The following is a 26,842-nucleotide window of genomic DNA, read 5'->3' as shown; positions in this document are numbered from 1 at the left end:
GGGGAGGGTCATAATGTATGCAGCCTTACCTTATGATCCTCCCCAGAGCATTTTAGACATGTGACCCTTTTACACAACAACGCTAACTCCTATGTCCTATATTCCAATTACCATACTGCCCTTGAGTGAAATTACCAAATACTCTTGACCCATCCAGTCTTTATTTTCCCCTCCAAACTCTTCTAAAATGTATAAAAGATCCTTCACATGGATAGTACAACCATTAGTCCTCTAACATGGCTTTCCAATTATCTTAAATGAATTCAGATTCAGATTCTCCTTTGGATAAGGATAATGAATTGCATATGTGGCATGACACATAATGCAGTTCAAAATTCTAGAAAGAATCTGGAGCCAAAAATCTGCTAACAGTCCAGATCAATGAAGAATCGATAAAACTAATATAGGACCAAAATAGAATGGTAGGAGAAATTATATAACTCTCACAAAGAAGAGAACTAAAAAAAAAAAAATCAGAGAAGAAACTAAAGGACCTAGAAGAAGATATTAGAGAGTAAGAAGAACAGATAAGAAGAGAAGAAAGATCACACCTGATCTCAGAAATGAACAGAACTAGGAGGAGGGAGATCAGATCTGAAATACCAATCCCATATGTACATCTCAACAGCTTCAAAATTCATAAGAAAACTAAATATTCTTTACTCCAATCATGCTTAACTGATAGGTGTAATACATATATAAAGAAATTTAGAAATTATACAGAATCGTATTCTGATGTAACTGCATCATTTCCCCTGGTGTAAGAAAAAATTCCTCGAGCTTTAAAGTATGGGGACAATGTCCACCACTCGATTAACATCTACAATGAGTCACCAATTTTGGCTCATGATGCATCTGTTAGCCTCCATATCAATTTAATGTAAGACAACTTTCAACGAAAGTTTTCAAAAAGTCAAGATATTGTTAAGGAAAAGCAAAGCATCCCTTCAATTTCATCACATAAGCAACTACAAGTGTAGACAGCATAGACAATATTGAGGTTACCAAATCAACATTAGGGATGTCAATTAGAAGGACCAATAAACAGCAGTGTAGACGTGTACTGAGGTTACCAAATCAACATTAGGGATGTCAAGCCCACGGGCTGCAACATCTGTGGCAACGAGGACAGTGAATTTTCCCTGCCGAAAACCATTTAGTGTTCTCTCTCTCTGATGCTGAGATATATCACCATGCAGTGCCTCAGAAACAATATTGTTAGTTAAGGTCATTGACACCTCATCAGCATCCCGTTTCGTCCGTGTAAAAACAATGGTCTTGCCACCCTTCGCATATACCTGAAAATCATTAAAAATCCCAATTTTTAACAATATATCAAGAAAAAAAAATTTTAAGGCCAACATTAGCTAATGTCTATTCAGGTGGTCCTCCCACACCATATATGGGCCCATAAACTAAAATTTAGATATATATAAAAAAAAGGGTGTACCCAGTGCATGAGGCTCTGATTGGGCCATTAATCCACAAGAGATTGGGAGGATCAAAACAAACCAGAGAAATCATGCATCATCACAGTGATGGTGTAACAACTAACAACCATAGTTGCTATGATGCCAAGGTGATAGCCAGGCACCATAGCAAATAAGTGAGCACATAGACATTGCCTTAACACATAACACAACCCATTAATATAAAAGGATATTTCATAAATACAATGATTCAATTGTAGTAATTTTTAGTGAGGTGTCTATAGTTTTGGCAATGTGCCCATATAAGTAGTACCGTACTTCTATTTATATTTTACATACTATTATAGAAGTGCGAAGCTAGAAGGTCTGATAGATTGCTATGTAAGGGCTGAAAGGTTATACCAGGGGAGAGCCCATCCACAAAACATAGATTAGTGGTCATGAATATGTGCCTCACTACACAGAATCGTAAGAAAGGAGAGCTTATTTGTCCTAGGATAAGGTGGTGGAGCTTAAAAGGAGATGCTTTGAAATCATTTACTGACGAAGTGGTCAAACAAGGAAAGTGGGACTTTGAGAGAGACACTAATACGATGTGCAATGTAATTGTTGAAGTGTATCGAGCACATAAGAAGGGGGGTAATCTCGATTAGAATATTCCATTATTCTGATCAAGATTCCCCCCCTTATGTGTCTCTTCTATTTTGGTAATCCTAGTTCTAATTCCTGTTTGGTTTCTATTTTTTTATTATTATTTCAAGACTGCAAGGTTATACCAGGGGAGAGCCTATCCACTCAACATAGATTAGTGGTCATTGTTATGTGCCTCGTTTTACAAGACCGTAAGAATTGGGAGCTTATCTGCCCTAGGATAAGGTGGTAGAGCTTAAATGGAGATACCTTGAAGTCATTCACTGAAAAAGTGGTAAAACAAGGAAAGTAGGATTTCAAGGGAGACACTAACATAATGTGGAACAAGATGACAACCTGTATTAAGATGGTTGGTAAAGATGTCCTAGGATAATCGAACGGCAAAAGTCATTCCAGTAGGGAGACTTGCTGGTGTGGTGATGAGGCCCAAACAGTCATCAAGACTAAGAAAGCTAGTTTTAAGACATGGACGTTGAGGATCTAAGAAGGCATAAATCTACCAGAAATGAAGCGAAGAAGACTGGGGAAAGCAAGGGCAAAGAAATATGATGATCTCTACAACCACCTGGGCACAAAGGAAGGGGAAAAGCTATCTATAAGATGGCTAAAATAAGGGAAATTAAGAGAAGAGATTTCGACCGTGTTAGATGTATTAAAAGTGAAGATGGTAGAGTGCTAATAAGGGAAAAGGAGTAAAGGACATTAAGAAGAGATGGGAAGAGTATACAGCCTACTAAATGGAAACATTACGAGTAATAGTGACCCGGAAGACTGCATTACTCATCAAGACACCACATGGAATAGATATATACGAAAGATTAGGGTGTCTGAAGTTAAAGAAGCCTTAAGAAAGATGAATGTAGGCAATGGGGTGCCTACATAAGTGTGGAAGAGCTAAAGATTATATGGTTTATCCTGGTTAACCAAACTGTTTAACAAGAATATGAGCACAAGGAAAATGTCAGATGAATGGAAGAGAAGCATCGTGGTTCTGATTTACAAAAATAAAGGTGATATTCAAAGCTACAATAACTATAGAGGCATAAAATTAATGAGTCACATAATGAAATTATGGGAAAGGGTTATTGAAACCCACCTGGGAAGAGAAACTACTATTACAGCGAACCAATTTGGTTTTATGCCAGAAAGATCCACAACAGAAGCTACTTACTTAGGAGACTCGTGGAAAGATTTAGACATTGCAAGAAGGATCTTCATATGGTTTGCATTGACCTAGAAAAAACTTATGACAGAGTCCCTAGAGAGTTAATCTAACAAGTACTAGAGAAGGGAAGTGTTTCAAGTAAATATGTGGAAATAATTAAAGATATGTATGATGGTGTGGTGACAAGTGTGAGAACCGTGGGAGGTCAAGATAGTGAATTCCCAATTACAATTGGGTTACATCAAGGCTCAACTTTAAGCCATTATTTGTTTGCGCTTATGATGGATGATTTAACCAAGGACATTCAATAGGTGGTGCCTTGGTGTATGCTTTTTGCTGATGATATTGTTTTGGTGGATGAGACAAAAGCAAGGATTAACGCTAAGCTGGAGTTATGGGGATGAACCTTGGAATCAAGAGGTTTTAAGATAAGTAGCTTAAAGACGAAGTATATAGCGTGTAACTTTAGTTACTCTAAGACGGATAACGAGATGGTGAACATTGATTAGAAAGAAATATTGCAAAGTGAGTATTTTAGACAGGTGGGCTCAATCATAAATAACAAAGGTGAAATAGAGGATTATGTTTCACATAGAATTAAAATAGGATTGATGAAGAGGAGAGGTGCATCCGGAATGTTGTGTGATCGATGTATTACTTTAAAGCTTATAGGAAAATTTTATAGGACAGCCATACGACTGGCTATGATGTACAGGGCGGAATGTTGGGCAGTTAAGAAGTGTCATGTAGATAAACTGTGTACTAGCCACTAGGAAGGATAAAGTACGGAATGACCATATCAGAGCTGATTTGGGAGTAGCCACAATACAAGATAAGTTACATGAGTCGTTTGAGGTGGCATGGCCATGTTCAACGGAGATTTTGGGATGTTCCAATTCAACGGAGACCTTGGGCAGTTAAAAAGCATCATGTCTTTCAAATTTTAAGGAATTAGAAGGGCTAGTGGTAGGCCTAAAATGACCCTCGGAGAAGTGGTGAGGAACGATATGCATAGTTTAGGCCTTGCATCAAAAATTACCTCGAATAGAATTTATTGCAGGAAAAGGATCCATGTAACCAACCCCATGGAACCATGTGGAAGTGACAGCAGCTGCTGTTTTTCTTCTCCCTTTTCATTTTCCCCCTTCTTCCTCCTTCTTCCCCCTTTCTTCCCCAGGATTTCCCTTTTCTTTATGTTTATCCCACTTTCCCCCTGGATTTTATGTCTAACTGCCTGGACAACTTGTCTAGGACCTCGACAACTACCTTGTTGCCTAAGCAGCACCGAGGTGACACCTTAACAACTATGGTAATGACAAATGACAATCAAACACAATTCTTCGAATTTTTCCACTTCCTGGTCTTTCCTTCCACTTTTGGAGCCCTAAGTGCCTCAGGATTTCATCCCGAGATGAGCTCTCCTCCTTCCCCTCCCTCCCTCCCTCCCTCTCCAACCTCCACCCAACCCCCTCTACCTACCGCCTCCAAAAGTTGGTCCTCTCTTTTCACACCTTCATCCCCCTTACCATCTTGCTCTGGTCTTTCCCTCCATTTCGTTAAACCATCCTTTGAAGGCTCTTCCAAGGTTGCCCTTTGACCCTATGATCTTCTCTCCCCTGAAATTGCTAAATGGAGGTCTTGTCTAGTCAGCAATTTCCTTGGCTCTAGAGCATCATTTAACATCGTGAAAGCATCTCTTACTAAACAATGGAAAGCTCATGGAGTCTTCGATACGTATCTCCTGGAAACTGGTGTTTTCATCTTCAGATTCTCCTCTGATGAAGTCATTACTCAAGCTCTTGAAGGTGCTCCCTGGTTAGTTGGCTCTACTCCCATCTTCCTCAGGCAATGGGAACCCTTGCTGAAGCTCCAAAGGGTCGACCTCAGCTCTTTTCCCCTTTCACCTCTGATGAAGTCTTTGCTCAAGCTCTTGAAGGTGCTCCCTGGTTGGTTGGCTCTACTCCCATCTTCCTCAGGCAATGGGAACCCTTGCTGCAGCTCCAAAGGGTCGACCTCAGCTCTTTTCCCCTTTGGATTACACTTTATGGTCTTCCCTTCCACTTCTAGAGCCCCGAGTGCGTCAGTATCATTGGCTCTGTTATTGGTTTCTCTCTCTACTCTGATGCTCGCACTAAAAGGATGGACCGCCTCACCTATGCCCGTATCTGCGTCGACATCTCAGCAGATTCTCCTCCCTAATCAATCTCCGTCGTGGATGAGGATGGTTATAGCTTTGAGCAACCAGTGCGTTATGAATGGATGCCCCCTCATTGCATCTACTGCAAAGTCTTTGGCCATCACTCAAAATCCTGTTCCGGCAAAGCTTCTTCAACTTCTCCAAATGTTGAAGACCTTAAGGACCCTGGTTCGGCAACGCTTCTTCAATTGCTCCACTCCCAGAAGACCCTGGTACTTCTATTTTAGCTCAAGACTTTGAACCAGATGTTGAAGGCTCTACCCCTGTACTCCCTCAGGACGTTGGTTGCCCTACCTCTGTGCATGGTAGGGTGACTAACCCCTCTGGACGACAGAAGACTCGCTGTCACAATCATCACCACCATGGATTTTTGGCTTCAGGTTCTCCTGGGTGTCTGTGAAGTCCCCTATCTGCTCCCGAGGTGGGTACGATTCCCAACATGGGCAACAGTCAGCCCCAGCTGGTTGGACCTACCACAGCTCATGCTCCCCTGGTTTTATCGCAGTCTGGTGTGAACTTGCAACAGTCGCTGCTACCCCCGAGGTCATCGCTAGATTCAATGGTCCTTGCCCCTAAACTTGCTACACAACCTCCTTTACTCGATCTTCGGTTCCTCTAGCTCTTTGTGCTACAGAGGGACCAGGTTGGACCTCCACTATGCCCCTGTTTTATCGCGACTCTCTGTGAACTTATGCTTACCCCGAGGTCATCGCTAGATTCAATGGTCCTTGCCCCTAAACTTGCTACACAACCTCTTTTGACTCGATCTTCCGGTTCCTCTAGATCTTTTGTGCGCTCAAGCAGAGAGGATTTGCAAATCACTACAACAACTGCCCTTCTGGCTCCTCTGGCCCCTCTAGCCCCTGGCACAACAGTTCCTGCTGGTCGTCATAGATTGCCTCGATCCAACCAACGAAAGCTTTCTTCACGAGGGTTTCACCTCTTTGGTAACCTACGATGTTAAACCCCTGCAGAACCTGTCAACTTCTACCTTTGTTTCCCCTCCAGTTACAGTCGCCCTTCACCCATCTCCAACTCCCGTCACTTTCAACCCCTCGTCCTCAATACTTCCCCCTCTTCTCCCTACCCCCCCATTTAACCTCACACCCTCTGTCGCGCAATACCCCTATTGGCCTCCACCCTATCCTTATCCCTTCCCAATCTCATACTTCCAACCGTTGAACCACCTAACCCGACCCAATCCCCTCTATCTTTGTTCCCATCCTTTAACCTTCTAGACCCGGTAAACCCATCCGAGAACCAGGCTCTTAACCCCCTGACTGTCTACCCTGTTAACCCTCCATATGTTAACCCAATTGAACTGGTGAACTGGTCCCAACCCCCTCTATCAGTGAACCTTGCTCTTAACCCTATGAACCATTGCCCTCCTATCCTTCCCCTGCCCAACCCTCCCCACCCTGAACCTTCCGGTTCTCTCCCCACCCTGTCTAGGTCTTATCCGATGGATGATCACCACCCCTCTCCAACCGGTCCCAACCCCCTCTATCAGTGAACCCTGCTCTTAACCCTATGAACCATTACCCTCCTATCTCTCCCCTACCCAACCCTCCCCACCCTGAACCTTCTGATTCTCTTCCCACCCTGTCTCGGTCTTGTCCGATGGATAATCACCACCCCCTCCCCTTGAGAGGCCCTTGCCTTCCCTCCTTGGCACCCTTCGTAGGTCCACTCTTGCTACCCCGTCCTCGGTTCTCACTATCAGAACCCTACTATTGCCTATGCTTCAAAGTGTTACAAGAGTCTTCCCCCTAGGGGATTGTTGCCCAACCCCTTCTAGTTTCCCATGTCTTCTGGTTTTCTTTAGAATGTCAAGGGTCTCAATTCCTTTGCCAAGCAAGCCTACATTAGGGCTCTCATCACATCCTCCCATTCTTCCTTTTGTGCTCTTCTTGAAACCCATGTCCTTAGAGAAAGCCTCCCACATCGTCTCCTCAATTGCCCTTTCCAAGTCCTTCCATGCTAATTATGACCATTCTCCTAATGGTTGCATTTGGATCCTCTGGGACCCCTCCAAACTCCACAGCTCTATCTCTTTCTCTTCTCCCCAACTCCTTCACCTTCATCTTTCCCCCCCTAATGCCCGCTCCTTCTTTCTCTCAGTTGTTTATGCTCATAATCGAGCTATTGATAGGACGCCTTTATTGGCTGATCTCTCCCTCCTTAAGTCCCAAGTGGATGGTTGCCCTTGGGGTTTGGGAGGAGATTTTAATGTCGTTCGGTTTAATCATGAGAAAGTCAATGGTAGGCCCTTTGATCTTCCCTCCGCCAATGCCATCACTGATTGTATTGATGTCCTTGGCATTTCTGATCTGAGATGGTCGGGTTCCCTCTTACATGGCATAATTGTAGAGGGGGCTCAGATCGGATTGCCTGCAAAATCGACTGTATTCTTATCAATGAGGCTTGGCTCTCCTCATTTCCCAACTCTCATGCCTACTTCCTTCTCCCTAGTATCTCTGATCATAGCCCCTGTCATCTCCTTATCCAGCCCTACATCTCTTTTCGGCCTAAACCTTTCAAATTCTTTGACATGTGGACGTCCCATCCCCTCTTTCTCCCTTTGGTCCAAGACTCCAGTGAAAAGCCGGTCCACTGTCCCTCTCTCCCCCCTTCTTGCTTTTGCCAAAAAGCTTCGTAATACCAAAATTACCCTTAAATCTTGGAACTCATCCACTTTTGGCAAAATCTCTTAGCGGGTATCCTCCTGCCGCTCTTGTCTTGCCCACGTCCAATCCCTGATTCAATCTGACCTTTCTAACCCTTCCCTTACGGAGGAAGAAAAAAGGCTTTCCCTTGAGCTCTCTTTTATTTCTCCCAATAAGAGAGTTTTCTTCGGCAAAAAGCTAGGATTAAATGGTTAGAGCTTGGAGACTCCAACTAGGCTTTTTTCCATAGATCTCTCAAAGCTCGTGCTAACTCCAATTCCATCTTCCAGCTCCACAATAGAGATGGCTCCCCTCTCTCCTCTGTGCATGACATTAAGTCTGAAGCCATCTCTTATTTCTCCTCCCTTTTCTCCCCCTCTCCTTCCCCCCTCCCCTCCCCTCTCCCCTGGCTTAATCAATAAATTTGTCCCCCATTCTCTTGTTGACTCCCACCAATCAATCCCTTCGATGATGAGATCCTCAAAGCGATCCTCTCCCACAAATCTAATCGGGCTCCTAGCCCAAATGGCTTTAGTATGGGATTCTTCCCCTCCCCTCCCCTCTCCCCTAGCTTAATCAATAAATTTGTCCCCCCTTCTCTTGTTGACTCCCACCAATCAATCCCTTCTGATGATGAGATCCTCAAAGCGATCCACTCCCACAAATCTAATCGGGCTCCTAGCCCAAATGGCTTTAGTATGGGATTCTTCCCCTCCCCTCCCCTCTCCCCCTAGCTTAATCAATAAATTTGTCCCCCCTTCTCTTGTTGACTCCCACCAATCAATCCCTTCTGATGATGAGATCCTCAAAGCGATCCACTCCCACAAATCTAATCGGGCTCCTAGCCCAAATGGCTTTAGTATGGGATTCTTCCCCTCCCCTCCCCTCTCCCCCTAGCTTAATCAATAGATTTGTTCCCCCTTCTCTTGTTGACTCCCACCAATCAATCCCTTCTGATGATGAGATCCTCAAAGCGATCCACTCCCACAAATCTAATCGGACTCCTAGCCCAAATGGCTTTAGTATGGGATTCTTCCCCTCCCCTCCCCTCTCCCCCTAGCTTAATCAATAGATTTGTCCCCCCTTCTCTTGTTGACTCCCACCAATCAATCCCTTCTGATGATGAAATCCTCAAAGCGATCCACTCCCACAAATCTAATCGGGCCCTTGGCTTTAGCATGGGATTCTTCCTAGCTAGCTGGGACGTCATCAAAGATGACCACATCAAAGGCATCCGTAGTTTCTTCTTCAATCCTAGTCAATTCCCCCAGATCAATCAGGCCTTTCTTTGTCTCATTCCCAAAAACGTGGGGGCCTCGGCCTAGTCTGATTTTAGACCCATCCCTGTGCAATCTCCTCTACAAATTCGTCGCCTAAATTCTTGCTAATCGTCTCCAATTAGTGGTCCCCTCCCTAGTCAGCCCAACCAATCGGTCTTTATTTAGAGGAGAAGCATAGCTGATAACATCCTCCTTTGCTTGAAAATTGCAAGACGCTTTGATCGCAAATTTCATTCTCCTACTGCCCTCATGAAAATTGATATTCACAAAGCCTTTGATTCCATTAGTTGGGACTTTATTTGCGATGTCTTGGGTAAGATGTCCTTCCCCCCTAATTTTATTCAGTGAATCCACTCCTATATCTCCTCCCCCCTCTTCTCGGTTAACATTAATGGCTTCCCGACTGGGTTCTTTCCCTCTAATGTGGGAATTCGCCAACGATGCCCTCTCTCCCCTTTTCTCTTCTCCCTTGCTCTTGAGATCCTCTCTAGGAGTATCCAATCCAAAACTGACCAACTCCTCATCTCCCCCATTCCTAAATGCAAGGCTCTAAATCTCTCCCATCTCGCCTTTGCTGATGATCTCATGACCTTCTCCAAGGCTGATCCCATCTCCATCTCTTCCATTATGTCCTCTTTTCACCTCTTAGAAAGCCTCTCTGGCCTTAGGATCAATCTCTTAAAGTCCCACATCTTCCTCTCAGGTATTTCTGATTCCGACAAGGAGCATCTCCTTTGCCTTACGGGATTTTCCCTTGGTTTCCTTCGAGTCAAATATCTTGGCCTTCCTTTCATTCCCGCCAGGCTGACTGGTCATCACTGCACCCCTATGCTTGACCTCATCCGTAAGCGCCTCCAACTTTGGAAGGGTAGACTCCTCTCCTTCGCTGGTAGGGTGGAGCTAATTAGATCCTTCCTCCAACCCTCCTACATCTATTGGTGCGGCATTTATGTACTCCCCAAATCCACAATCAAAGCAATGGAATCCCTCTTCTGTGACTTCCTCTTGAAAGGCAAAGAATGCTCCAAATTCATCCATCCTGTTAGTTGGGCTTCCATCTGTCTCCCCAAATCTGAAGGACTAGGTATTCATAGGATCAGCGATTTCAACACCGCAGGCATCCTCAAGCTTATTTGGAAAATTTCCTCCAAACAAGACTTTATCTGGGTCAACTTACTTTTTCAAAAATGACTCCCTCTGGTCGGTCCCCATTCCTGCGGATACCTCTTGGGTTTGGCACAAAATTCTCGTCTTTCATCATTTAGCTCTTGGAGCTACCTCCTTCAAGATCACTAATGGATCTTTCATTTCCTTCTGGCTTGATCCCTGGCACCCTTCTAGTGTCCTCTTCAATCTCGTAGGAGCCCGCTCTGTCTACTCCTCTAGCCTTCCCAAGCATTCACCTGTCTTCTTTCCCCCGAGCCTCTCCCAGGTTTGGGCCGGCCTCCCCCCTCCCCCAATGGCCTCTTAAGCTTCAGATCTGCATACAATTTTGTTAGGATCCATGCCCCCATTGTCCTATGGCATAAACTCGATTGGTTCATAGGTCACATCCCGCGTCACAGTTTCAATGTATGGAGATCCCTAAACAACAGCATTCCCACCCAAGCCTTTCTTATTCACCGACATATTCCTGTCTCCCCAGCCGGTATCCGTTGTTGGGATGGTATTGAGGACGTTAACCATCTTATTTTCTCTTGCCCTTTCACCTCCACCATTTGGAAAAAAGCCCTTCACTCCATCTGGCCCCGTTCTAGAAGACCTTTACCCTTCGCCCGAGAGTGGCTTTGGTTGGATATGACTTTTTCTGGCAACTCTATTTCTGACTCAGCGGGTAAGCTTGTGTTCGGGGCGGGTATATCTCATATTTGGATGGAGAGAAATCTCAGAAGATGGACCTCCAACTCTCGTTCTTTCAATAAGATTTGGAAAGTCATCTTCTTCGATGTCAGCTCCAAGCTTCACTTGCTCTGCCATGGTTCTCTCATGGACTCTCCCAGGAACAGGTACATTGTTACTTTCTGGAGTCTTGATATTTCTTTTCTTTCAGCTTCCTAGCCCGCCCCTGCAGGGCTTGTAGGGATGGAGTCTTTGCATAGCTTCTCCCCCTCCTCCCTTTCCCTGTGCATCCTCCCCCCCCCCTTTTTTTTTTGCTCTTCCCTGTTTTGGTAATACATTTTTATTCACCCAAAAAAAAAAGAGTTTGGTTTTTTTTTTTTTATTCCATTCATCACTTACCTTCAGCCAAGGGGAGGAAGAAGACATAAAAACAAAGATAATTATAACAATAAGCCAAACCAGAGAGCTCAACTAATATCACAAGGTAATGACATAATGATCTTGCAACCAAAAAATATTTCCTGTAATTTTCCAACCAAAACGGATCTAAAGGTGTAAACACAAATATGGCTATAATTATGACATAATCCCCAACATTTTAGCTTGTACTTGTAGAGTTAGACTAATGAAGAAAAACAAAGGACAACCAGATGCACATCGTAGAGCTTCACAAGACAAAAAATAAAAACCAATTAGTAAGTTTTAAACCAAGACATGCATCAAAACAGAAAAGAGTTCAGAAGTCAAAACAGGAGAACCAGGTTAAGCTTTGTTCCCCATTGCATTTAATATTTTACTAACTCATTACTGTTAGTATCAAAAAACATTTTCACAAAATAACCTGGTCCCATCATTATAATTAATTTGCACTTGTACACACACACAACCAGACAAACAGATAAATACGAGATGACATATGTAAAGATATATACGATAAATTTATTGATAAGAAAATAGAAATAAACAGCAATACATAATTAGAACAATACAAGAAAAACAAACAGCCCTTGGGGGCATAAAGAAAGACAAGGAAAAAAGAACAAGTGGGGAAAGGTGGTATGGCATATTAAGTTCTAATCACAATGACCATGCCCAGGACACAGGACTAGTTGCAAGATGGAAAAAAAACACACACAAAGTAGGACTGTACATGGCATATTAAAGTTCTAGTGCATCATCATACCATAGAGCACCACTCCCAGAAAAGAACAAAGGAACAGTTGCAGCAGGAGAAACACATAAATGCATACCATAATCAGGTCACTAAGAATTGTCCGTTTTGAAGTTGCAGTTGTTGGAATGGCGTAAAGCTTTATTCCTTCTGCGAGCTTTTCATCTTGATCACCAACCTACATGAACAAATAAATGATTTAGAAAAACCCAAGATTTACTTTTGTAGCGTACAAAAATAGCTTGCAAAATATGTTGGATTTCAATTGCCTTAGGCAAGGTTCGAACACTCGGGTGTCGGAGGCATCTCGGCCCAGCCAAAAACCAAAACGAATCGAGATCTCGGCGAGTTACTGCATTTTATTTTTTTTTTGACTCGGACCCCCAACTCGGTGGGTTTTACACATATTTTGGGTCTGAAACTTTAGGCCATTTAAACACAATGGCATGCCCAAATTTCCCAAAAACAAGTCCAAATATGAGTTTCACTTTGGACCATAGGTTGGTAGGCAACAAGTCGTACTAAAACAACCTACTCTACACATAATTTAGTAATACATAGCAAATTAGCAATCAAAACATTCAATTTAGTACATATCAATCAAAACATTCAAATAAAAAGTACATTACATCAATGTTCTCTGAATTTGTTACATAAAATGTGATCGAGTAATAAATTCTTCACCATATTGACTGCCCAAACTCAACTGCTGGAGTTGAATCTTCAATTTAGTAGTTGAATCACACTTGAAACCATGCAATCCATCCAAGATTTGAAGCAAAGAAGAAGAAAACGGAGGTAGATGGGTGTTTTTCTATTTTTTAGAGCCTTAGGACAGAACTCGCCAAGATTTGCGAGTTCTGTCCATGTAGGTTCTTTTATAAATGGGAGTAGATGGATTAAAATGGGTTAAAAAATGGGTCAAAACCATATCCAGACCCAATACCGAGATCTCGGTGAGAAATTGTAAAATTATAATGTAAAAAATCAGGAAAAAACCTTAAAAATATGGGTCAGCTGCATGGTTCGAGAAGATACCGAGATCTCGAGATCTCGCCGAGAAAGTGTAAAAAAATAATGCACATCACGTTTCGACTTGGTTTTTTGAAATACCGAGAAACTCGGCAAGATCTCGATGAGTTCTCGAACCATGGCTTTAGGTAGAACTAACAGCCTAAAAAACAACTATGTATCCACAAATACAGCATAAAAGAGACATTCCAAAAGAACCAAGTAAAAGCGAATGCTTGCCCTTGTAATTTATGGCTTAAAGCCCACCCCCCTAATTTCCGCCCCGGGGGGGGGTGTGTGGAGGGTGAAGGGTGGGGGGAGAGGGGCAGGAGTAAACAGAACACAACAAAAGAAATATAGTGAACTAACAGAAGAATGTAAGAAATTCTTTGAATAACCTCTAATTACTAGGTCACATTAGCACTCCTTGAAAGACATAAAGGCTTCACGGAAGATGCATCTATCAATAGCAACTGAAGCAAAGCAAAAAAAATGAACACCTCCCATTCAAAACATATCCCTGTAAAATGACCTACAATGCCTTAAAACAGAAATAGACCAGCCTACTTGCCACAAGTAAAGAAACTTGAGCTCCAAGTTATAGATCAAAAGACCCAATCAAAGAAACCCAAAAAAAAAAAAATAGAGAAAACCAATAAACCATACTGATATCACAAAAAGCAAAACTAATCAGCATCAATAAAAAAAAAATCTAATTTATCAAACTCAAGCCACTGCCCACATAGTTCAACGTGGAACATTAAGCTGCATCTTTACATGGACCCTGGTGGCCCCAAAGACGGAAATAAAGATTAGCCGCCATACCACCATCCCGCAGGCTTTCAGATCTGCATCAACTTGTCTGCTGCCTCTCCACCACAAATGCACAATGTTAAAACTCTTCAAAACAGTATGTGAATGGAAACTGGCTATACTTCTGCCTTAAGTGCACATGCTGTGACTTGTGAGGCCAGAAGATCATTATCTCCAACAGATTATTCCACTCAACAAGTCGATAAAATTGTGGGTACATTGTCAAAGGTACCCTCCTTGCGGAAAAAAGAGTACACAGTTCAACCAAGAAAATGTGTACAAAATAAAAAAAAGAGAATATGACAGGAAAATTCCATCAGCTGCATCTTCATTCAGAGGCTTAAAGACAGCAGTCCACTCTTACAAGGACTTTGCATAACCCTCACCTCAAAACCATATTCATATGTCAGATATTTATATGCAAGTGAAAGTTTTTTTTTGGGATGAATAAAAGAATTCATTACCAAAGGACAGAAGGGTGGGGGGGGGAGGAGGAAACAAACAAGCACGAACCAATTACAAAGCCCTGCCATAAAAGGCAAGGACTGGCAAAAAGGAGGCCAAGAGTCCCAACAAAAACATCGCGCTAAAAAAAAGGAGAAACGCTTGGACTGCAAAAGACCCCAAAGCTAGCCTCGACGAAATCACTCCATCCCGGATCCATAGTCTCACGACAGAATGCATGACCTTTGATAACCAAGCTCAAAGGAAAAATCTTCTCCGGGCAGGGAAGGGTGTAGGCAATGTAGGGGCAATTCTTAGGGAAAGGAGGGGAGTTGGGGTTACGACGGTGAAAAACTCGAAGGAGCGGGGGGGCATTAGACTGGGGCACAAAAGGGGGTCGACCCAATATTGAAGCAAGGTCCAACGATGGTGGGCTAGGAATGGAGGGTTAGACCAATGGGCCGAATGGCAAGAAGTAGCTGGACCATTAAGCCCAACAGGATCAGCCATAGAGGATGGGGTGGTGGGGCGGGGTATAGAGGGAATGGGAAGAGGAGTAGAGACCACAGGGGGGCCCACCAAAAGGGTTGCGTTATGGGAAGAAGAGATTGGGGGAGAGAGGGTCGAGGGGCCAAAAAAGACTTCTCCTGCCGTCAGCAAAAATTGGTAATCCCCAGGCTCAAAGGGGCAGGCCCGGGAGAGATTAGAGGAAGGTTGTCAAACGAGGGAATAACGAGAACAGGAGAAGGAGGGGACACGATGTCGATGGAAGGGGTCAGACACCACAGGAGTAAAAGCTGGATTGGCAGGAATAGCAGAGATTCCAAGGGCAGAAAAGTCGAGCTAAGATTCCAAGGGGAGGAATCAATTGTGACCAGCGGTCCTAAGGTCATCAGAGACCAATGGACTGGAGGGAGAAGCAAGGGTGAGACCGCGAGGGGAGAAGGAGGCGGAGACACGGCGGCGAACAGATTTACAAGTCTGACGCCGGCGACGACCTTGAGAGGGGGAAGAAGAGGGGGCACCATCACCACCAAGGGAGGAGGCGATGGAGGAGGGTAGAGGGAGGTAATGGAGTTATGAAAGCCAAAGATAGGGTTACCGGGGGAAGCAATGGCTGGGGTGAGAGAAGCTGAAGGAGCGATGGGGTTGAGAGGTTCAAGAGAGGGTTGGGGAAGGGTTCCAGAAGTAAGGAGAATGGAAGGCGGAGAAGGGCGGGACTGGCATTTACCATGGTAGTAACCAAAGACTTTGCAGGAAGCACAAAGGAGGAGAGACCAGTCGAAGAACACGGGTTGCTGGAAGGAAAACCCTTCGTTATCAGTAACGGTGGTAAGAGGACGGAGAAGGGACATTAGCGGTAACTTCGACGCAGATTCTAGTGAAAGCGAGCCTATCTTTTCTCTTTGTTCTTCCATATAAGTAGAGAGGTTTCCCAAGGACAGAGCGCACCATACTGAGACCATCCTCGCATCAAAAGTTAGAAGCCCTAATAACTCAACAACTAAAATAGCCTAAAATGACCACTTATTAAATATAGAGCTCAAATGAAACTTAGAATTTGTATGACACTTTCCCCTTTAAGATTTTTTACCCCTATAGATGTCCTCCTATTGGGCACTCATGTGGACAAAGCTCGACACTTGTTTAGACAATGCTGTAACTTTTTTGCATATAAGCTACCTCAACATGGTCCTACTAGGAGGAGAACTGATAGCTAGGTTGGGGCCTTGAGCGGTAGAGTGCAGCGTCCCGGGAGGTCTCAGGTTCGAGCCTTCTGTCCTCACCTTGCCCCCCCCCCCCCTTGTATCCCCCTTTTTCACCCCACCTGATCCCCCTTTGTATCATCAAAAAAAAACATGGTCATACTAGGATGTTTGCTTTCTGTAAAGAACCAGGAGCAGACCTAAAATGACCATAGGAAAAGTGGTGAGGAAAGACATGCATAGCTTAGGTCTTGTATCAAGTATGACGTAGAATAGAGCTGATTGGAGGAGGGCAAGGATCCATGTAGCCAACCCCATTTAGTTGGGATAAAGCTGAGTGTTGTTGTATTAAATGAACAAACTTTATAAGCAACATAAAATATAGATTATTCTTTGAAAAGCATAAGAGATTAACAGTTTAAAACCGAAAAAACATGTCAGAAACAGGTGGGCAGATTTTTGTCGAGACATAGACATACACCTGACACACATAAAATAATATCATAACAAATGAAACTAACAGCAATAAAAGAGAGATATAAATACATCCAAAGCAGATTCATAGTCATAAGAGAGACATATAGACGGATGAAAAATAGAAGGATACCAAATCAATTGTCAAAGGATTATCCAAGTATTTCCTTGCCAATTTCTTTACCCAACCAGGCATTGTTGCAGAGAAAAGCATGCTTTGTCTCTCTGATGGAAGCTTTTCTAATATCACTTCAACATCTTCCTCAAACCCAACAGCAAGCATCTGGTCGGCTTCATCAAGGACCAAATATTGAACTTCAGAAAGCTTAAGACTGTTATTATTGATCAGATCAATAATGCGCCCTGGAGTTCCCACCACAACATCAACTCCACGAGAAAGTGCATTTTGCTGGGTACTGTAAGAAACCCCTCCATAAACACAAACAGTGCTCAAGTAAGTTGCTGAATCCTTGATTTCCTTTTCAACTTGCTTTGCTAACTCCCTAGTTGGTGCTAAGACCAGAAACCTAGGAAGACGACCTAATCGCCTTCAAACAAACAAACAAACAAATAAATTAAACCAATGAAAGAAAGCAGAAATGTAGGGGCATCAGATGTTCAGCATGACAGTTGTACCTCGACAACCTTAGCCCTTCGCCATCCACAGTAAGACATTTGATTATTGGGATTCCAAAAGCCAGTGTCTTCCCCGTTCCAGTCTTTGCACGTGCAATAATATCTCGGCCTTCCAATGCTGGGAGTAATACAGCTCGCTGGAGCATTAAGAGAGAGAGGTCTAATCAGAAATCATAGTCAGCAAACACAAACTAACTCAGAGTAGCAGATCAAGCAGTTAATCTTGAAACAGATAGAACAGAGACAAGCAAGAAACACTATAGTTTTGCAGGGCAGAGTCCACAAATACCATAGCGTTGCATTGAAACAAGAGCAGGTTAAATCCATGATGACCTCTCAATAGAGGGCATTAATTTACCAGCCACAATTAATTACTAGACTTGATGCCCCGCAACACCATAATTTAATTTAGGATCGCATTTGGGGGAAATGATTTGAATAATGTCAAGGCAATATTTCCAAGCCTGAGCAAAGTTTCAAGTATAGTATATCGGATTCGACCCCTTACAATACGAAACAGAGACGTATAGAAGGAAAAAATAACATGGCATGTGTTTCAATCTGTATACATATGGTTATGTACCAAGTAAGGTCCTAAATCTCAGTTTCGAGGCCGGTTTCGACCCTGGCCGAAACCGATATTTCCCAGGTTTTGACCAAAACACGGTTGATTCCTGGTATTTTTCTGGGTTTAACTCGAAATGTCATGGGTTGGATGAAACTGGTCAAAACTTGGTATTTTTTTGTCAAAACTGGTTGAAACCTGGTACGCTCCAGTATCGATCTTAGGCTTCATCTTGGAAAGTGTCAAAACCGAGATTTAGTTCCATGGAATCCAGACCATGATTCAAGATCTCGGTATCGCAACAACCCAAAATAAAACCTAGGCTTGAAATGGGATCGTACCAGGTTTCGATAGATTTCAACCAGGTTTCGACCACGGCCAGGGTATAAAAGGCTTCATTTCGCACGAAACTTGTCTGTTTCGACAGGTTTCAACACCCAACTCCACTGTTTTGCTGGTTTTGACATAGGGGAGCGGTTTTCGCCAAAAAATTTTGATTTGTTGCCTAAATTAGTTCATTAAACACCAATTTTTTCCCATTAAGATTCAACCCTTCTACACCTTGGATTGGAAGATAGGAGCTTGAAGGTAATTCCTTTTTTCCCCAAATCTAATTTTTTGGTAGAATATACTAATAGACATGGTAGTTGTGTTTCAACTTTTTGTATGTTAGATAGAATGGCCTGATCTACGATTTCACAGAGTCAGGTTTTTTTTTAGGTTGTTGAATTATTTAATAACCTTTTGTATTAAAATTTGATTTTCCCACCATATTTTTTTTAAAAAAATGGGGTTAATGGATGGACTTCAACTTAATATACATTAGACAAAATTGGCCAATCTACGGCTTGACGTAGTCAGATTTTTTTTTTTTTTTTGGATGAAAAAGGGTGGGGAAGGAACATACAAGCACAAGCCAATTACAAAGCCCTGGCTATAACCAGGCAAGGACTAGCAAAAACAAGGGGAAGAGCCCCAACAAAAATCGCACACTAAAGAAAGGGGAAATGCCTGGACTTCATAAGACAACCAAAGCCAGCCTTGACGAAAGCATTCTATCCAGGATCCAAAGTCTCACGATAGAGGGCAAAACCTCTGATATCCAAGCTAAGAGGCAAAATCCTCTCCGGCAAGGCAAGGAATAGCTAATGTAGAGGGGTGACAAAGGGGGATACAAGGGGGGAAGGGGGGGCAAGAAGAGAGTTTTCTTTGGCAAAAGACTAGGATTAAATGGTAATCGCTTGGAGACACCATCTCGGCTTTCTTCCATAGATCCCTCAAACCCGCTCCAACTCCAATTCCATCTCCCTGCTTCACAGTAGAGATGGCTCCCCTCTCTCCTCTATCCATGACATTAAGTCTGAAGCCATCTCTTATTTCTCCTCTCTTTTCTCCCCCTCCCCTCTCCTCCTGGCTTAATCAATAAATTTGTCCCCCCTTCTCTCTTCGACTCCCTCCAATCTATCCCTTCGAATGATGAGATCCTCAAAGCGATCCTCTCTCACAAGTCTAATCGTGCCCCTGGCCCTGATGGTTTTAGTATGGGGTTCTTCCGAGCTAGCTGGGACATCATTAAAAACGACCTCATCAAAGCCATCTGTAGTTTCTTCTTCAATCCTAGTCAGCTCCCCCGGATCAAGTAAACCTTTCTCTATCTCATTCCCAACAAAGTGGGGGCCTCATCCTTGTCTGACTCCAAACCCATCTCCCTCTGTATTCTCCTCTATAAATTCATCGCCAAAATTCTTGCTAATCATCTTCAGCAGGTGGTCCCCTCTTTAGTAAGCCCTAACCAATTGGCCTTCATTTCTGGGAGAAGCATAGCTAATGACATCCTCCTTTGCTCGGAAATTGTTAGAGGCTTCGATCGCAAATCTCATTCTCCCACTGCCCTCATGAAAATCAATATCCACAAAGCCTTTGACTCCATTCGTTGGGACTTTAATTGCGATTTCATGTCTCAAATGTCCTTCCCCCCTGCCTTTGTTCGTTGGATCCACTCTTGCATCTCCTCGCCCTTCTTCTTAATCATCACTAACGGTTCCCCGGCTGGGTTGGATCCACTCTTGCATCTCCTCCCCCTTCTTCTAAGTCATCATTAACAGTTTCCCGGCTGGGTTCTTCCCCTCCAAAGTGGGAATTCATCAAGGATGCCCTGTCTCCGCTTTGCTCTTCTCCTTTGCTCTTGAAATCCTTTCTAGGAGTATTCAATCCACAACTGACCAACTCCTCATCTCCCCCATTCTTAAATGCAAGGCTCTATATCTCTCCCATCTTGCCTTTGCGGGTGACCTCATGATCTTTTCCAAAGCTGACCCAACTTCCATCTCATCCATTATGTCCTCCCTTCATCTCTTCGAAAGCCTTTCTGGTCTTAGGATCAATCTCTTGAAGTCCTACATCTTCCTCTCAGACGTTTCAAATTCCGATAAGGAGCATCTCCTTCGCCTAACGGGATTTTCCCTTCGTTCCCTTCTAGTCAAATATCTCGGCCTTCCTCTTATTCTTGCCAGGCTGACTGGTCATTACTATACCCCAATGCTTGATCTCATCCGTAAACGGCTCCAACTATGGAAGGGTAGACTCCTCCCCTTCGCTGGTAGGGTTAAGTTAATTAGATCCATCCTCCATTCTTCCTACATCTACTGGTGCGGTATCTATGGGCTCCCTAAATCCACAATTAAAGAAATGGAATCCCTCTTCTATGCCTTCCTTTGGAAAGGTAAAGAATGCTTATTCATCCACCCTGTTAGCTGGGCTTCAATCTGTCTCCCCAAATCTGAAGGAGGTCTAGGTATCAGTAGAATCCGCGATTTCAACACCTTGGGCATCCTCAAGCTTATCTGGAAAACATCCTCCAACCATGACCCCATCTGGGTCAATTAGGTCTACTCTTACCACCTAAAAAATGACTCCATCCGGTCGGTCCCCCTTCCTGCAGATACCTCTTGGGTTTGGCGTAAAATCCTCCTCCTTCGTCCTTTAGCCCTCAGAGCTACCTCCTTCAACATCACTAATGGACCAACCATTTCCCTCTAGCTTGATCCCTGGCACCCTATTGGTGTCCTCTTCAATCATTAAGGAGCCCACTCTGTCTACATAATGCAAACCCGGGTTCGAATAACCCTTATTGGGTTGCTTGCGGGGCCCATCCAAACAAGGAAACTCTCAATTCAAAGGTTTAGTGGCAGAATAATAAATAACTCAAAATTTAAAAGAGGGGTGGCAATTTTGTAAATAAGTTGAAGTTCATAAGTGAATGGCAGAGTTGTAATTTATTGGAACTCCAAATCACAAGCAAAGGTTTATAATGTACCTAGTGTAAAGGGTATACATGGAACTAAGAGTAAAATAAGAACGTGAGAGATTAAAGGACTAAGGGAAGGGCATTATTGGAAAATAGGGCAATGAAATAATAGAAAGAAGAATCATGTAAGAGGGACTTTGTCTTCAACCTTGGGAAAGAGTAGCAGACAGTGCAACCAGCGGAATTTCAAAGGAGAGATCTCCTTCGATACTTCTCTGTTTGGTTTTAGATTTTCATGGTAGGTAGTCGATGGACAGCCTTCTTGAATGCAACTGATGATCAGCCAAAACAGTGAGTGAAGAGAGGAATTTTACCCTCTGAAATCAGATCTGGGCGGTAGTTTGAAGCAATCTGATTTGCAGGTTCAATTTCTCACATCATAGATGGTCTATTGCCATGAAGCTCTAGGGGTTTGGTCGCCCAGGACAGGGGTTCCTGCAACGCTAATCACAGGGAGAAAAGAGAGGAGGGTAGAGGTAATGATGGACCCAAACAGGACCTGCTGTTACCATCAGAAACAGGGGAGAAACCAGGAAAGAAGAAAAGATGCAAGAGAGAGGGAGGTGGATTTGGTCACACGACCTTGTTGTACTAACCTGGTAACAAACAAATCAAAATTCAATTCATCAAATCTGAAAACTGCAGGTTACAACCATGAATTTAAAGAAATAAATAAAGACTTCAAACTAAGACTGATAACTGAAATAAAATCCTATCTAAAACTCTATCAATAGCAATAAAAGAAAATTATTAATGACTCAAACTCCTAATCAACTCAATTTCAGATAAACCCACCTAATAAAACAAAAATATCCTACTAAACCCAAAACTTAATTGGACCCGGCTCATCTTCATATCGGTTCTCAAATGGGTTTGGCCCGGCCCATGGAACCTCAACTGAAGATTAAAGCTTGGAGATTCAAGATTGAAGCTTCAACATCAGGAGAGGGAGCTGCATTGCATCTCAAGAACAGTTTTAAGTACACTTGTATTTGTTTAATCTATGTCTCTTTCCAAGTTTCTAACAATTATTAACAAACCGTCAAACCATCACCATGTATGATTATGAATATGATGCCTAATGCTTAAATGGCTTATAGTTTGATGTTTTTTAATTCCTAATGCTTACTTAAGTTGTTGTACACCTCTACTTTAATTATATATGTTCTAAATATTGTGTGGAATAGCCTAGGGTCCTCACGTACGCCGTAGACTACAAACCTAGGGTCCAAAGTCAAATTACTATTTTGGGTTTGAATTTGTAAAAACTAATGTTTCCATTGTGTTTAGAAGGCCTACAATAGGTTGGATGTCAAGTTTCAGGACCTATTTTGGCCATATGGCCACCGAAACCCACCACCAAGTTGAGACGGGAAAAAATACAATATCTCGAGATCTCGGCAGAACTCTTTCGTGGGCTGGTGAAACCAGGGGCGAAACCGAGACCTAAAACCTTGATCCCAAGTACCAATACAAGAACATTCTTGCAATGAGACAATATCTGTTAGATGCAATTCAAACAATGGTTGAGAGGCTTGAGACAAATGCAGATGCTCAATCGGTTGTCAATCAAGAGGTGAGACTAGAGCATTGTTTGGTACTTACGAACTTACGCAATTATAAATTTGGTATTGATGCTAATACCGGTACCAAAATTAAAATGGATACAGATGAAAGCCTTCAGGGATGGCACTGGGAATTTCGGCCAGGCAGCAGCCGTTTCAGGCCGGAATGGCACTACTGCTGGTTGGTCCAATCACCATTGGCTTTTCATTCATATTTATGTATGGATCATCGTTTACCATAACCTAACAATACTATTTAATGCTCTTATGCAGCTAAATGATGGTTGCTATATGGAAGAGACTCACCCAATCTGACCAAGATAGCAGTTAAAGTGCTCTCCCAGACATGTTCCGCCACCGGGTGGGAGCACAACTGATGCAGGGCCATCGGCAGCCCCTGCCAAGCCCAACCTAGGCCTCCTTGGGCCCCTGACTAAGCCTGCAGGCTAGGAGAACCAGACCTTGAGTGGTTTGGCCAGGCCTAGCCTGCGTGGGATATTTTTGTGAGGCCAATGTGGGCCAAACTTTATTTAGTATGTCTTTTTAAATTCCTAGGCAGCATTAAGTGTTTTAGTTAGTTGACTTTTAGTTAAGCGTCTTTTCATGTTCCTAAGCAATTTTAATGTTTTCTTAAATTATTCTTATTTGTAGTTCCTATGTCTTGGGAACATTTTTCTATTTCTTGGTTTTAGTTTCTAGGTCTAGGTTTTATTTTCAATGCAATTGTTTTTGTTTTCTAGGTGTGGGATTTCCATCTAGCTTATTATTGGGTGCCTGTAACCAAGAGTTCAGTTGAACCTTTTCCTCCCCTATATATGTAAATCTTGGAGGCTGCTTAGCCAGACCAGAATTTAACCAAAAAAAAATAATCAGTGTCTCTTTCTTTGAAAGACTATATCTTGTGGATCTCAAGTGGGCTGTGGACTCGGCAAATTACATCCAAGGAGGATCTCCTTGGTGGTGGCCTAGGTGGGACTCCAGTTCCACATCTACCTATCCATCTCCATCATCATCCATCTTCATCATCACCACCACCAACCTTCATCATTCCTCCCCCTATTCTCTTCCAGATTCGATATTGGCTTGCTTATCCTCTCAGGTTTGCATCAAATTGGTATCAGAGCTATGTCTGGTCAGGAGAATAACCCCCAATCACTTGAAGAAATTTCTGCTACCATGAGACAAGTCCTTGACTCCATACAAGCGTTATCAGCCCGAATGTTAGCAGTGGAACAACGGCAGCTCCAACAGCAGATGAACATCGTGCGTAAAGAAGTAAGACTTTTGGAGACTCGTTTGACTCACTTAGAGCAGACCTTTAGCACACCACTCAACGTGATGCAGCTCTAACTACTCTCTGGCAAGTGGCAACAAATGGATTTTTATCATCCCGTTCCCATGGTTCACCCTGAAGATGTTGGTACATTTTAAAAGGAGAGGGAGATGGAACGTGTATACGATTTTTTGACTGGTTTGAATCCTAACTATGATCAGGTCCGGGTTCAGATACTAGGGCGTGATTCATTCCCTACTCTTCTTCAGGCATATAATTTTGTTCAATCTGAGGAACATCGCCGGACTGTTATGATGCCTCCTGCTACTCCTGTAAGGTCGGCCTTGCTTACTACTCCACCTGCGCTTCTCACTATGGATACTTTCAAGGCCCTTTCCCCTGTACGAGAACCTGTGAAGTACGACTACTGTGGTCATCCTCGTCATACACGGGAAACTTGCTGGAAACTTCATGGGCGCCCTAAGAATGGACACAATCCAAACCAAGCAGTACTCGTTTCCAGGCTCACCTCTCTGATGCAGCTGATAATTGCCCTGCTACTTCTACACCAGTACCTTTCTCTCCGGATCAGATGGTTGCCATCCAAAAATTGGTGACACAGCTGACTAGCTCTTCTTCTTATGTCTCCAATCTTGCCCAGTCAAGTAATTTCCATGTCTCTTCTTCCAGTCCCTTATGGTTAATAGACTCTGGTGCTACCAACCACATGACAAGTAACTCAGAGGTATTCCTTACCTATTCTCCTTGCTCTGGCCAAGACGAGGTACGTGTTGCCGATGGGTCTATGTCTTCCATTTTGGGTAAAGGTTCAGTCTCTTGATCTTCCCATCTCTCTCTTACCTCTGTTTTACATGTCCCAAAATTATGTGCCAATTTGCTATCCATTTATCGTTTAACCAGTGAGTTTAATTGTTCGGTTCACTTCTTTTCCACTCATTGCGTGTTTCAGGATCTAGTGACGGGCGCAACGATTGGGTATGGTCGGGTCCGTGATGGTCTCTACTACTTGGAATCCACACCAACAATACCTCTCTCATCTTCAGCTCACACTCTCCTTTTTGATAGCGCATTAACCAAGCTTCATCACTGGCATCACCGTTTGGGACACCCCTCTATTCATATTTTACATTCTATGTTTCCTGATTTAGTTAGAATTTGTGGTTTGGAACAGTTCCATTGTGATGTGTGTGAATTTGCAAAGCATACACGAAACTCTTACCCTATTAGTGATATTAAAAGTGATGTTCCTTTTTTAATTATTCATTCTAATGTTTGGGGTCCCTCTAGGACCGTTGATCGTGATGGTTTTCATTAGTTCATTACTTTTATTGATAATTGCACACGCCTCATTTGGGTTTACCTTTTACACCATAATTCTGACGCCTTCTCTTACTTTCAGTCTTTCCAGGCCATGCTTAGGACTCAATTTAATGCTACCATTCGCGTTCTTCGTAGTGACAATGGTACAGAGTATATTGATAATAATTTTTAGCAGCACCTTTCTTCCCATGGTATCCTTTCCCAAACATCATGTGTTCAGACAATAAAACAAAATGGCATCCCCGAACGGAAAAATCGTCATCTCGGACGTGACTTGTGCCTTGATGTTTACTACTGGTGTCCCAAAACCTATTGGGGAGATATTGTCCTTATTGCTGCCTACCTTATCAATAGAGTTCCCTCTAGTATCCTAAATTTTAAAACCCCTCTTTCCTTTCTCCCAGACCCTCCTATTGCCTCCTCACTTCCTCCCAAAATTTTTGGGTATGTCTGTTTTGACCACAATTCCTCTCCCAACCGGTCCAAGCTGGATCCTCATACCCTTAGGTGTATTTTCCTTGGTTATTCGGCCTCCCAAAAAGGTTACAAGTGTTATCACCCTCCTTCCCGCTGTCTTTATATCACCATGGATGTAACCTTTCATGAGTTGGAACCCTATTTTACGACCCCTCTTTAGGGGGAGAGTCGTGAGAAAGAGTTGTCATTACCAGTTGCCCCTATGATAATTGATAGTCTCCCAGTTCAGGGGGAGCTTCCTGTCTAAGGGGAACCTATTACTGATAGTATTAGTGGTGAGGGGGAGACATTGGTTCACTTTGTTCCTGATCAGGACCCAATAACTTACACTCGGAGTACATTGAACAAAAAGGGAACCGTGAACGACCAACCATTACCCACAGTGGCGCCTCCACCAGATTCGCCCATACCATCAGGTAATACTTCTCCCTTTGATAATGTATCTGATCCTACTATTCATGATGACCGTCCCATTACTATTTGAAAAGGTGTGTGTTCCTGCACACAACATCCCATTTCACATTTTGTCTCTTACGAATCCTTATCACCCTCCTATCGGGCCTTTGTTTCCTCTTTGTCTTCTGTGTCTATCCCACAGGATTGGAAAGAAGCTATCAAAGATCCAAAGTGGAAGGCTGCCATGCTTGAAGAAATGCAAGCCTTAGATAAAAATGATACCTGGGAACTTGTCCCTTGTCCTGAAGGGAAGAGGTTGATTGGATGCAAATGGATGTTTACAGTCAAGCAAAGGGCAAATGGCACCATTGAGAGATACAAGGCACGTTTGGTTGCCAAGGGCTTCACCCAAACCTATGGAATTGATTATCAAGA

The 26,842-nt window shown here is 43.1% G+C and overlaps 1 protein-coding gene across 1 annotated transcript in view; it reads right to left on the bottom strand.

The window, feature by feature from the left end:
- LOC122658344 (DEAD-box ATP-dependent RNA helicase 3, chloroplastic-like) overlaps positions 1-26,842 on the bottom strand; it is a 70,780-nt gene that overhangs the window by 27,431 nt on the left and 16,507 nt on the right. The window contains exons 2-5 of the mRNA XM_043853261.1: positions 17,484-17,620; positions 16,981-17,395; positions 12,479-12,577; positions 1,074-1,298 (exon numbers count right to left, since the gene is read on the bottom strand). Coding sequence (XP_043709196.1) covers positions 1,074-1,298; positions 12,479-12,577; positions 16,981-17,395; positions 17,484-17,620 — 876 coding nt within the window. The remainder of the gene's footprint in view (positions 1-1,073; positions 1,299-12,478; positions 12,578-16,980; positions 17,396-17,483; positions 17,621-26,842) is intronic.

The sequence above is a fragment of the Telopea speciosissima genome, chromosome 4 (assembly GCF_018873765.1).
Source record: "Telopea speciosissima isolate NSW1024214 ecotype Mountain lineage chromosome 4, Tspe_v1, whole genome shotgun sequence".
Taxonomy (NCBI): Eukaryota; Viridiplantae; Streptophyta; class Magnoliopsida; order Proteales; family Proteaceae; genus Telopea; species Telopea speciosissima.
The sequence above is the reverse complement of the archived record's forward strand: the minus strand, read 5'-3'. Positions and strand labels throughout refer to the sequence as shown.